Consider the following 12,237-nt stretch of genomic DNA (forward strand, 5'->3'; position numbering starts at 1 on the left):
ATTATAATAATTATAAAAATGGTAATTTAATACATTAAATTCACTGTATAATTCAGTAAATGACTAATGTGATATTTTTGTGTGAGGCAAGCACAATTTCCCCATGCTTTTCAACGAGTACGTAACTATAATTCTCAGTATCTATGTTCCCCAGTACCTATGTGTATTGGGCCCAATATTCCTGGTACTTATGTTCACCAGTGCCTATGCTCCCTGGTACCTATATTCTCTGGTATCGATGTACCCCAGCATCTATGTTTCCCTGCCCACTTTTATGTTATCAAGTACCTATGTTTCCTCATACTTATATTATACTGTCCTTATAGAAACATTTAAATAAAATTAACATTACATAACTATATGTTATTCATCTTTTCTCCCAGCTGGTGATCATGTGTTTCAAAAGATTAGTTAGTAAACATTACGAAGAGTGCTTACTCTTCTGCATACGATTACATCTAACAAGGGACTGATGAATAGCTCTTGAAATCCAAATTCTGGACGACCCCCATGCCTAAAGAATGAAGTGACATTGCTGTCTCAATAAGTGTTTGCCTAGCTTTCTGTATACCATTGTCTAGATTCTTTGTCTAGTTCTTTAAACGCTATTGTCTAGAATTGATTATGTTTGAATTTATTGTTTGAATTGGTTATGTGCAGATGGTTGCATGTTGGCGTCACAAATTGTGTAATGGTTGTGGTTTAAAGATGTCCGCAGAATAAATGATGATCATCATCATCGTTTAACGTCCGCTTTCCATGCTAGCATGGGTTGGATGGTTTGACTGAAGTCTGGCGAACCAGATAGCTACGCCAGGCTCCAATCTGATCTGGCAGAGTTTCTACAGCTGGATGCCCTTCCTAATGCCAACCACTCCGAGAATGTTGTGGGTGCTTTTACGTGCCAGTCAGGTAGTACTGGCAACAGCCACGCTCAAATGGTGCTTTTTATGTGCCATCTGCACAGGAGCCAGTCCAGCGGCACTGGCAACGACCCTAATCGAATGTTTTTTCATGTGCCTCCAGTATAAGTGCCAGTAAGGTGATGCACGTAATGATCACGCTCGAATGGTGCTATTACATGCCACTGGCAAGGAAGCCAGTTTGTTGCTCTGGCAACAATCACGCTCGGATGGTACTCTTAGCACTCTTCTAGCACGGATGCCAGTCATTGAATTTGATTTCGATTTCAATTTCCCTTGCCTCAACAGGTCTTTGCAAGCAGAGTTTAGTGTCCAATGAAGGAAAGGTATGCATTATATAAGTGGGCTGGTTACACCCCTGGCATTGGCCACGAGGTTATGGTCTCACTTGGCTTGCCGAGTCTTCTCAAGCACAGCATATTTCCAAAGGTCCTGGTCACTAGTCATTGCCTTGGTGAGGCCCAATGTTCGAAGGTCATGCTTCAGCACCTCATCCCAGGTCTTCCTGGGTCTACCTCTTCCACAGGTTCCCTCAACTGCTAAAAATAGTAGATGGCCTTTATTTTACCGTTATGATATAAAATACTTCTGCTTCAAGTTACATAAAGATTAGTTGAAGTTTGGTTGTTCATCTGTGTGCTAGATAAACAGAAGGGAGAAGGAGAGAGAAAGTGTAATAGAATTTACCTCTCCATTTGTTAGCATGCCAGGTAAAATTTTTAGCAGCATTTCGCCCGTTGCTACCGTCTGAGTTCAAATTCCGCTAAGGTCGATTTGCCTTTCATCCTTTCGGGGTCTATTAACTACGTACCAGGTCGTAGTGGAGTTGATCTAATCGACTGGCCCCCACTCCCCAAAAGTTTCAGGCCTTGTTCCTAGAGTATAAAAGAATTTACCTTTCTATGTTGACAAGTAGAGAGTGAAAGTTGTATAGGCCCTCTTTTACATGCAAGAGGTGCTCCCTTTACCATGCGAAAGACCAAGATTAACTTTAGACAAGGCACCGAGCGAAAGAGGAAGAACTGAATTTATATTTTCTTAAATAAATTAGGTTAGTCCAAACAAAAAATTTTCCGTCAGTCATCTTGTTTGAACTATATTTAACCTCAGGATTTTCAGGAAACAATAGGATTTATCTAAATATTATTGTTGATTTCGGTAAATTTCTTAGTGCCAATACCGAGAACAATAAGAAGGAACTCATATAAAAATCTAGATTAGGTTTCGAATCATGGCTGAGAATCCAGGAAGTGCTTCGCTTCAGGATATTTACGATAGCTCCGTAAATGCTATTACCACAGAAGGATGTTTACCAAACTCTTTACACTGTAGGAGATATATAAGAGAGTCGTAACCAAGAATCGAAACTTCGGTCTTCACATTTGTTTCAATTGTTCTCAGAATTTGTTCACCTGTCAAATAAGCCCATTCGATTCGTACATACTGCAGTACAGTTCACCGCAAGGCGAATCATTAGTGAGGCAACCTGAACGGCACATATCAGTTCGGAAGGAACTCATTAAAAGCATCTCCATTTCACAGAAGAAATGACTCGACCAACTCTTAATAACAGAACTTGGTGATAAACTATAAAAAAAAAGGAAGAAAAAAGGTCGCAGCTCTTGCTAAGGCAAGAACTACATCTGTTTTCTTTTTCTGTTAAAAACATTTTAGGACGAAGTATTTAAACAATTATTCCTGAAGCAACTGCCTTCCACTATGCCAGACATCCTCGCATCCATCATCTCTGTTCAGTCTGTATCTTTTCCGAAGTTGGCTCAGTTAACACCAATTATACCTTCTATAAACCCTTTCTCTCTCTACTTTGTATTCCTTCTTTCCATATGCATACGTATCTATGCGTGAGCGTATGTATACAATTAAATATCTTTGTTTGTAAAAATATTTTTATATGTGATAAAGCCTGTTGTTGACACTTTATTAATACATTCTACCCTTCCCTTTAAAGGTGTATCTGATAATTAAATTTGTTGAAGAGAAATGTTCGTTTCATCTTCACATATTTCTCTTGCAGTTTTAACACCACAAAATCATTCGAAACTATATATATATTTATTCTAACTTGAAATTAATTCATTTGGCTGTAAGGTGAATAATGTAATTATAATTGCATCGATAATTTCAAACCTAAACAATCGGTTAATTAATGCTGAATTTAGATTGTATGCAAAATGTCAAGATAATGAGACCCAACTACGTCAAATAGCGTCTATATGTTTGTTCAGCCCACCCATTCTATTTAGAGTTTTCACTCTAAAAATATTTTACAGCAAGACTATGGCTGTGTGGTTAAGTTCAGTTCGCAGTCAAGTGATTTGGGGTTCAGTCCTAGTGCGCAGCAGTTTCCATCTCATGCATTCAGTTACAAGCCATTGAAAGACGAAAACTGCACGGAAAATATGTTTAAAAAGCCCCCCAAAAAAACTAGCTTCCAGGAATGTGTTTAATATGTAAATTGGTATATCCAATGACGTTGCACCGCTGTATGTGGTGACTATTTGGGCAATGATTTCGTGGATGATTGATAGGTAGGATGGATGCTGATGAAGGAGCAAAAACTCTCGAAGTGTGGAATATGCGCCCATTACACATTTTTTCATCTTCGATCTCATTGTTTGTTTACATCTTACGTATCGGATACGAAACGTTATAACAAAGTCAGTACTGGAGTTGATTTCATCGGCCAGAACCTTCAAGGCCGTGCCCCTGGAGAACTGCAGCCCAATAACTGGAATAAGTGAAAAAATGTATTCTAATGCATAGAACATGATACACAGGATTTGGGAAAAATTTAAAGATTGACTGAAATCGTTCAGAAAGACGTGTAAAAAAAAAAAAAATTGAAAGGATTTGTTTATCATTGAATGAAGTGTGTAAAATAAAAGTGATAGCAGGGTGATGGTTGAACTTATTACCTGTAATCCAAGAGTATTTGAGTCTCTAGTGACCTATGACGAAAACCGGATCTTCTGTTATGATCCAGAGACCAAGGGACAGTGTAATGGAAGCATCCCAGATCAAAGAAAGCCGTGAAAATCAAATTCACCGGAAAGTTGATAATGACCCTCGCTCTTTCTTTGACAGTAAGGGCATCACCTCCATCCACAGATGGCCAACAAAATTTCTGGAGGATTTAAACGAGTTCAAGAAGAGATTTCGTCGCAAACAGCCAGAGCTCTTCCACTCGGGTCTGTGACACATGCATTAGGACAATGCACCAGTCCTGGTAACAAAATACTTAACAGAGATAGGTATCAAGACTGTCCCTCACATTTCCCACAATATAGACCATTGCTCCCTGTGACCTTTGGCTATTCCCCAAACTGAAGGACAACCTCAGAGGCAGTCGTTTTGAAAATATTGAGAAGGGCACCTTCGGGCTTCCATGTGGCTTTCACGAAGTGGCTGGAGCGCTACAAGTACATACATAAACATACTTCTGTTATTTAGCATTACACCTTTCGGCAAGAAATCTTTGCAAAAAGTGATTCTTAATAGAAACTAAATATTGACTTGGTTTTATATGGGTGAAATAACACGCAGCATGAACAAATATCCATCACCCACCTAATCGAGCTGCAAAATCATCATCATAATCCTCCTCGTTGTTATCAATTCTGAGAAATGTTTGTCAAGATGTAATTTGAAAATATTTTGAGACTGCTTGAGTTTGTTTGTTTTGTAACTGATTGCTTTTCAACGTCGTTATTGTTTTTTTAAAAAGGTAAAGAGAACAAATCTTGAGATAACAAGTAACTGCGTGGGAGGAAAAACCACTACAAAAATCCCAGATACCCGCTGTCTACTCATATTTATCTCAACGGTATTTGTATATGGTGTCAATGATTTCATATAGTGCACCTTTCAGGGTACCATAATTTTTGAGTTCTGATCTCCCCAAGATTAACATTTACTTTTCATCTTTTCAACCATTAGTATACTGGATCACTTTCATTAATTATCCATTCTATTAAAGATACATGCAGTGAAATTTTGGTGGAGGGGTTAGTCGATTACATTGATTCCAGTTGCTGAACTGGTCCCTCATTTCATAGATCCCGAAAGGATAAAAGACAAAATTCAACCGCGGTGAAATTTGAACTCCGAACGTAAAGACGAACGAAATGCCGCTAAGCACCTTGTCTGACGTGCAAGCAGTTCTGTTCGTTACATATCAATTACATTAATTAATTTCCTATTCGCAACGTAGCTTGTCTTCTGTGACATTAATACGAGGCTATTTTCCTTTCGAAGAAACTTTTTCATCGATATTCTGATCAAAAGCATTTTAAAAGTTTCTTTTTTATTTAAAAAATAAATGTATTCACTTCAAGCACTAGCGAAGAAATATTTTTAAAACAATGATTTTAGAAGCAGCTCTATTTAATCAGATAGCGACGTTTCATGTACAAAGACAGTTAAAATTCTTTGACAATTTTTTCATTGGAAAGTGAAAATGATATTGCTGAAATACAGGATGGAAATTGAACTTCTAAAAAAATCACATTAAAACTAGGGGTCGTCTTATATACCCCCTTTTAAAATCTGAACATTGTAAACCACTCGCATAGCCTATTCGCAACGTAGTTTGTCTTCTGTGACATTAATACGAGGCTATTTTCCTTTCGAAGAAACTTTTTCATCGATATTCTGATTAAAAGCATTTTAAAAGTTTCTTTTTTTATTTAAAAAATAAATGTATTCAGTTCGAGCACTTGTGAAGAAATATTTTTAAAACAATGATTTTAGAAGCAGCTCTATTTAATCAGATAGCGATGTTTCATGAACAAAGACAGTTAAAATTCTTTGACAATTTTTTCAGTGGAAAGTGAAAATGATATTGCTGAAATACAGGATGGAAATTGAACTTCTAAAAAAATCACATTAAAACTAGGGGTCGTCTTATATACCCCTTTTAAAATCTGAACATTGTAAACCACTCGTATAGATCCTATGGTTCCACAGCGCAGTATTTTCAACTGATACTTGCACACATCGGCGGGGAACATCGTAAAACACTCACATAGATCCTATGATATTTTCTACTGATACTTACTGGATTAATAGTAAGATTATATTAAAATAACAGCACAGCAAATTTAGCGGACAGACACCAGTGCCATTCGCAACAGCTGACGGACAGAAAATGTAAACAATCAGCCCATTGAGCCGGGTCCGTTCTGTTTACACTGCCTCATTAGAGTGCTCTCTCATACAGCGTTCAGCAAGCTTAGGGCTTTTGGTAACTAACCTACCTGTTACGGCATATTAGTAGCATGTATCGAGGTCAAACTAAAGGGTTTGACCCCAGCAAAAAAAGAAAAAAATTTAGTGTAATAGGTGTAAAACAACTTGCTGTAAACGAATATGAAAAAAAATGCGCGCTCGCAAACGGGGTGAGGTGGGGGAGAGGACTTGGAAAATTCACATCGTCAGACCATGACCTTTAAACTCTAGTGTTTGACCCGATCACATTCGTTTACTACATGTTGTTTTACACCTATTAGACTATTTTGATTTTGTTTTTGCTCGGGTCAAACACTGGAGTTTAAAGGTCAAGGTCTGACGATGTGAATTTTCCGAGTCCTCTCCTCCACCCCCTCGTTCGCCAGCGCACATTTTTTTTTATATTCGTTTACTACATATTGTTTTACACCTATTAGACTATTTTTTTTGCTTTTACTCTGGTCAAACACTAGAGTTTAAAGGTCAAGGTCTGACGATGTGAATTTTCCGAGGAACATTCACGATGTGAACTTTCCGAGTCGTCTCCCACCCTGAGCGCGCATTGTTTTCTCCATATTCGTTTAAAGCAAGTTGTTTTACACCTATTACACTACTTTTGTTTTTTTTTTGCTCGGGTCAAACCCTTTAGTTTGATCTGTACCGATACCTTCTGGAACTGGTCAGTTCATGTCAGTCAGACTAATCACAATAAACCTTACTTTCAAACATTTACAGACAGGGTTTCTTGGAAAGGATCAAGTTGTCATTCTTTCATAAGCAGTAGTACTCTCACTGGGTGAACATTAATTTCCAACAACTGTAAAACCCCCTCATGGCTTAAAGAGATAAACGAAGGAAATATAAAGCTGGTTTTAAGCTGAAAGTGGTAGCATACACCAAGTCCCACAGCAACCGAGCTGCTGCGAGAGAATACAGTGTAACCGGGAAGATGGTAAGAATTTGGAGATTAAATGAAGACTTATGAAGGAGTATACCCAGGACTGAATGTGCAATGAGAGGAGGCACTGCACACTGGCATGATTCCAGAGAAGCATGTAACAGACCAGGTCTGTGAGCAGCGTCAAAATGGATAGGTTATTTCAAGACCTATAGTCTCGTGAAACACAACAAAATTGACAAATTAAAGAAAATACTTGCAGTGTACTTTACAACAATATTTCTAATATATTACAATATCATGTTATACATACCGTAAGTAAATCCATTTCAAGTGAAAGGTGTTACGGTATACTTGACACCGTGTTAGTTCCTGTAAAATAACCGACATCTTAATGACGTCACTGCGGTAGTGTTTATACCAGTCAGGTACGTTTGATGTGAATTATAGTAGGTAATTTACAATATTTGCCCACTTTTTGAAAAGAACTGAATAAATTATAAACAACCAGCACTGCAGAATTGTTGCATACAAAGTTTACTGATTGAGACATAGTTAAAATGTTATTGAAACAAGAAAAGCAGAGGCTCTCTATTGTAACACAAGAAAAGCAGGGGCCGCTAGGGAAACTATAGCTCACCCGACCTCCTTTAGCTATGAACCTCGCGCCTTCGGCACCCGAGCTATTTTCTACGATAACTTGGGTAAGTCTTATATAGCAGGTATAACTCAAAACCCACTTTTTAAATGGAAATCTTGGCAATCGTCCTGCACACTCAGTCATGTTATAGAGTTCAATGGAAAACATTTGCAGATCTAAAATCGAAGGAAAAATGTTTGTTTGGATAATATATATTTTGTAGCATCTGCTTCTTTCTTTTTTGTCATGTTTCTTTCCTTTATTAGAAGAAAACCTAACACAACTTCCTACACATGGAAGATACTGTCAAAGTCGGCCCAGGAAACATTAGATTTGTTTTCTCCAACAGAAAGTCAGCATGCGAACTTATCCAAATTATAAATTAATAGAAATAGTAATCGTTATCGTTAACAAGAATTCAACGCTAACAATAAGAATGTGAACTTTGCTGAAAATTTTGAATAATTCTGTCACCTTGATGAGACTATACCTCACTTTTTGTTTGGCGGGTTATCTCCAGGTTATCTTTGCTCAAACAAACCTAGGTGCTAGTGCGAACTGGACTTGCGCCCATACCTATTATCAAAAAGCATTCTAACTTTGAAAAATATATTCGTTTAGACTACATTTTCTAATTTTTCTAAGACAACAAGGTGCGAGTAGAGGAAGGTTTGGTCGTTATTCCCAGCTGTCGAGCGCGTGCAAGGAATCCCTAATTTGCTTAACCTTTCATTGGGATGATAAATATTGTCGATGTTTCACTATCTCGTCATTTTCTAATTAGCAATTTTTTTACTTTTTAACGATGGTTTTTTTCTTTGGTGCTTGTTAAATTTAGACTGCCTTTTCAACTGAACATCATAAATATAATCATCTCCACAGACGCAAATAAGCGTACAGTTATATAAAGATGCATATAGACACAAACTAACTTCTTGTCATTTTTCTGTAACACTTTCTAGGTGGTAGCCTTACTTTCAAGTAATAACCCCAGTGAGGTATTAAGAGAATTGTTAACTTCCGGCTGGGACATAAATGAGAAGAGTGTAATTGTAAGTAACTCAATTTTATGAATTAATTTGTGCACTAGAAAGTATGTTAAAATCATTTCGGAATCTTTTACTCAAGCTTTGTCGCCCAAATGATTTGGTGTGGTTTGAGTTACGTAAATGCTCCTCTGTGTCTGTCCCGCTTTCTTTTGTTTATACTAGTTCTTCTCTGAGAGCAATATTCTCCCCATTTCAACGTGGAGTACTTCCAACAGAGAGGTGGATGAAGTTCTACAATTACTGAGGGGCTTGGATTGTTAGTCTTAGAGCAAGATGGATCAATACAGAAAGTTCGGGACAATTTCCAGTCAAAACACCTTTTTTTTTTACTGTTATTTTTTTCAAACCAATTTGATCAATTTTGAAAGTGTACCTTACTTTCTGTGAATGCTAAATTTTTGGAGATTGAATAGATGCATTGCCTGTTACGAACATCGGCTTACTTAGCTCGGATGAGCTCCACATCTCCAGCACTGATAGAGTCGGAGCTGATGTATGTGGGGGGAATGAGGTGTTGTTCTGCTAATATACTCGATTCCGGACATTTTTATGGATTAACAATTTCACTGAGCGTGGGTTACTTAGCTCAACGCAACGAGTTAAATTTGTCAAACGAACCCTAGTCAGAATATATGATCCTTAGGTCCTGGAGCTAAGTTTGTCCCGGTGGAGAAACGAAAAGAGATCCATTGAGATTACTTTTAGAAGCAGGTGCCTCATATAGGACGCCGGTATAAGCGACTCTTTCGCTCGATCACACATCCTTAATGTTACAGCGGATGTGGCGGTTACTGCACCCTTAGCTAAATCAAATGAGATACTGAAGTATTTTAATTTGACTTCAGTTCCAGTCTTGCTGAATCGGTCGCAAACCCGGAGAGAAAAATTATTGGATCTTTTCCTTTTGAACGGCACATGTCAACACATCTTTTTTCTTCGCCAATGTAAATAAACCCAATCTGTTTCTTAAACGAGGGACATATTCATACAGCACGGAATGTTGTTTACCTAAATGGAGGTCAGCGATTGGTTAAAATTGCCGAAATGCTTGAAATTAAAGTGGAAATATGTTACAACATATAGAATTTTCTCAATAAAGCCAAAAAAAAAAAATGATGTTTTTTAAATACATTCTACCAGTATACGAAGTTTAAAAGTGTTTACTTAACTAGAAATTGTGTTGACATGTGCCATTCAAAAGGAAAAGATCTAAATAATTAAATATTATCCGCCGCTATCAATTTTATGCCGGTCGCCGTTGAGACCTCAGGTATTCTTGGACACCGCGCTGGCGATTTCATCTGCAAAATCGGGATAACTGCAGCCAGTCTTAGAGATGGGCCCAACAAGTTTGGGTGGCTGCTGCAGCGTCTGTCACTGACCATCTCTGTTGTAACACCATCACTGTCATGCTCGCTGGGCACAGCTGAATACGCTGTTCTGGGGTGCACAACCCGTTACCCTCCACTTATTTTTTGCTGCTTAATACTCTGGAAAGACGCGATGCCAATGATGGTAAAACTTTGTTGGCTGCAATCCAGCTCCTTGAACACTTCAAATGTCACAAGCTGAAAAATGTAATTCACTTACAAATGAATTTTTATTTACATAAAGGTTGGATTCACAATTTAATTACAAGGAAAAAAGGAAAAATTTCCAGCGCGCTCTAGTCTTACAATCATCTTCACAATGCCTTGAGTTTAGGATTCCCTCAAAATTTGTTATAAGTGCAGTATGTAATTGAGAGTGTGCATGCCTTATTTTTTAATTTAGTTATTTCTTTTTTTTTTTTCGCTAATTTTTATTGTCTGATTTTGTAACCTGTTCTTTAGTAGTTTTACAATTAATTAATGTTAAAAATGAATTTATATTACTTTTGTAAATTGTGCTTTTTAGCAGTTTTGTAATTAATTACAGCTACAGAAATTATTTGAAAATTCTGTTTCGTTGATAATTATATAATTGAAGAAATTGTTGTCTCACTGCCAACCTGTTACAGTGTTCATTTGCTTCGGATGGCAAATCTTTCAATACTTATCCTCGACAGTAATGTAGAATTTAAGATTAGGCCTATAATATAGAGATAGCCATAATTTACGCTCGCACGAGATGCATAACAAAGTCCCAAAATGAGTTAATATAATTTAATTGGTATCATCAACATTTCCATGCCTGTGTGGGTCAGACAGACTTTATTGGGGAAGATTTTCTATGGTCGGATGCCCTTCCTGTTACCAACCCTCACCTGTTAGCTAACAAGGCAATATTTTTCCATGGTCAGACATGTTCTTGCAGAATATTGGAAATTAATGACACTCCTTGTATAACAGTGACACTCTTTTACATACAGAAATTTCTTTACCGCATCGTAACAACCCCGACAAACAAGCAACACCCTGAGCCAAACTAGAGCTACATCTATGCCTGACAATGATCTGCGTTTGATGGGATTAGGAAGGGTAAATCCACTGTGAAATGCTTGAAAAAGACCACATATTCAATGCAGAACTTTACGTGGTGTGCTTTTTCAACAAGACAACGCTCGCTCCTGTGTCGCTAATTTGACCAAAAATACTATTCAAGAGCTCGATTGGAAAGTCTTGCCGCATCCATCATATTCTCTTGATATAGCTCCTTCAGATTATATTCACCTCTTTCGGTTGCTCTGGTAGGAGCTCTATTTCCCTTTGGCGGAACACTTATCCATCTAAATGTGATTTGGTTGGTGGAGCCAACCACTATGCCTTGTGCATAGATACACATTACCGCCTATCACAAAGTAGCAGGAAAATTCTAGTAAGTTCTAACCAGGCCTCCAAGAGAAGTAGGTGTACTGTTATATCGCTGTCTGAGCATAACTCTATCATGTAGACAACATCTAATGGAGAAACACTCTAGAACTAAATAACTATTTATGGACTGTTCGAAAATTTATCATGTTCATATTTTACAATATGCAGTAACAGTAAGTGTTACATAAATAATATGCTGCATACACCTTTTTCTGGATTTGTGACCCTATAACGAACTTCTCTTCTGTTCACTTAGGACACTGTTAAACCATATCTTTGAATGCTATACCCCGTATGCTTGCAAGCAAACCTTGACTGAATGCTATCATCACCTCCTCTTATAATAAATCATTATTGTTCTGTTAAACCTTCTGAATGTTGTCTATTATTTCATTACAAGGTATTATACTACCGTTGTTAAAAAAAATATGATTTTATTTTAGTGCCTCTTCACTAAACTCGGGTCAAGTTGTAAACATTAACCAAAAATTGTACGGTTTCTGTCTAACCTTTCTTTCTCTCTCTGTTGATTGTTTTCAACCATCACCAAGTACCACCACCATCGCCACCACAGGTGTCGTACACACGCCATTCAGACTTCTATCGCCACCACCATCAATACCTTTGTCTTCACCGCCTTCCCCTCTACCATCACCACTGTCTTTCACATCGCTTACTCCACCACTCC

The 12,237-nt window shown here is 37.6% G+C and overlaps 1 protein-coding gene across 3 annotated transcripts in view; it reads left to right on the forward strand.

The window, feature by feature from the left end:
* Window positions 1–12,237, forward strand: part of LOC118762493 — a 71,604-nt gene that overhangs the window by 6,473 nt on the left and 52,894 nt on the right. For all 3 annotated transcript variants that reach the window (XM_036501107.1, XM_036501110.1, XM_036501114.1), the window contains exon 2: window positions 8,671–8,760. In XM_036501107.1, coding sequence (XP_036357000.1) covers window positions 8,671–8,760 — 90 coding nt within the window. The remainder of the gene's footprint in view (window positions 1–8,670; window positions 8,761–12,237) is intronic.

Source organism: Octopus sinensis, linkage group LG1, assembly GCF_006345805.1.
Source record: "Octopus sinensis linkage group LG1, ASM634580v1, whole genome shotgun sequence".
Classification (NCBI taxonomy): domain Eukaryota; kingdom Metazoa; phylum Mollusca; class Cephalopoda; order Octopoda; family Octopodidae; genus Octopus; species Octopus sinensis.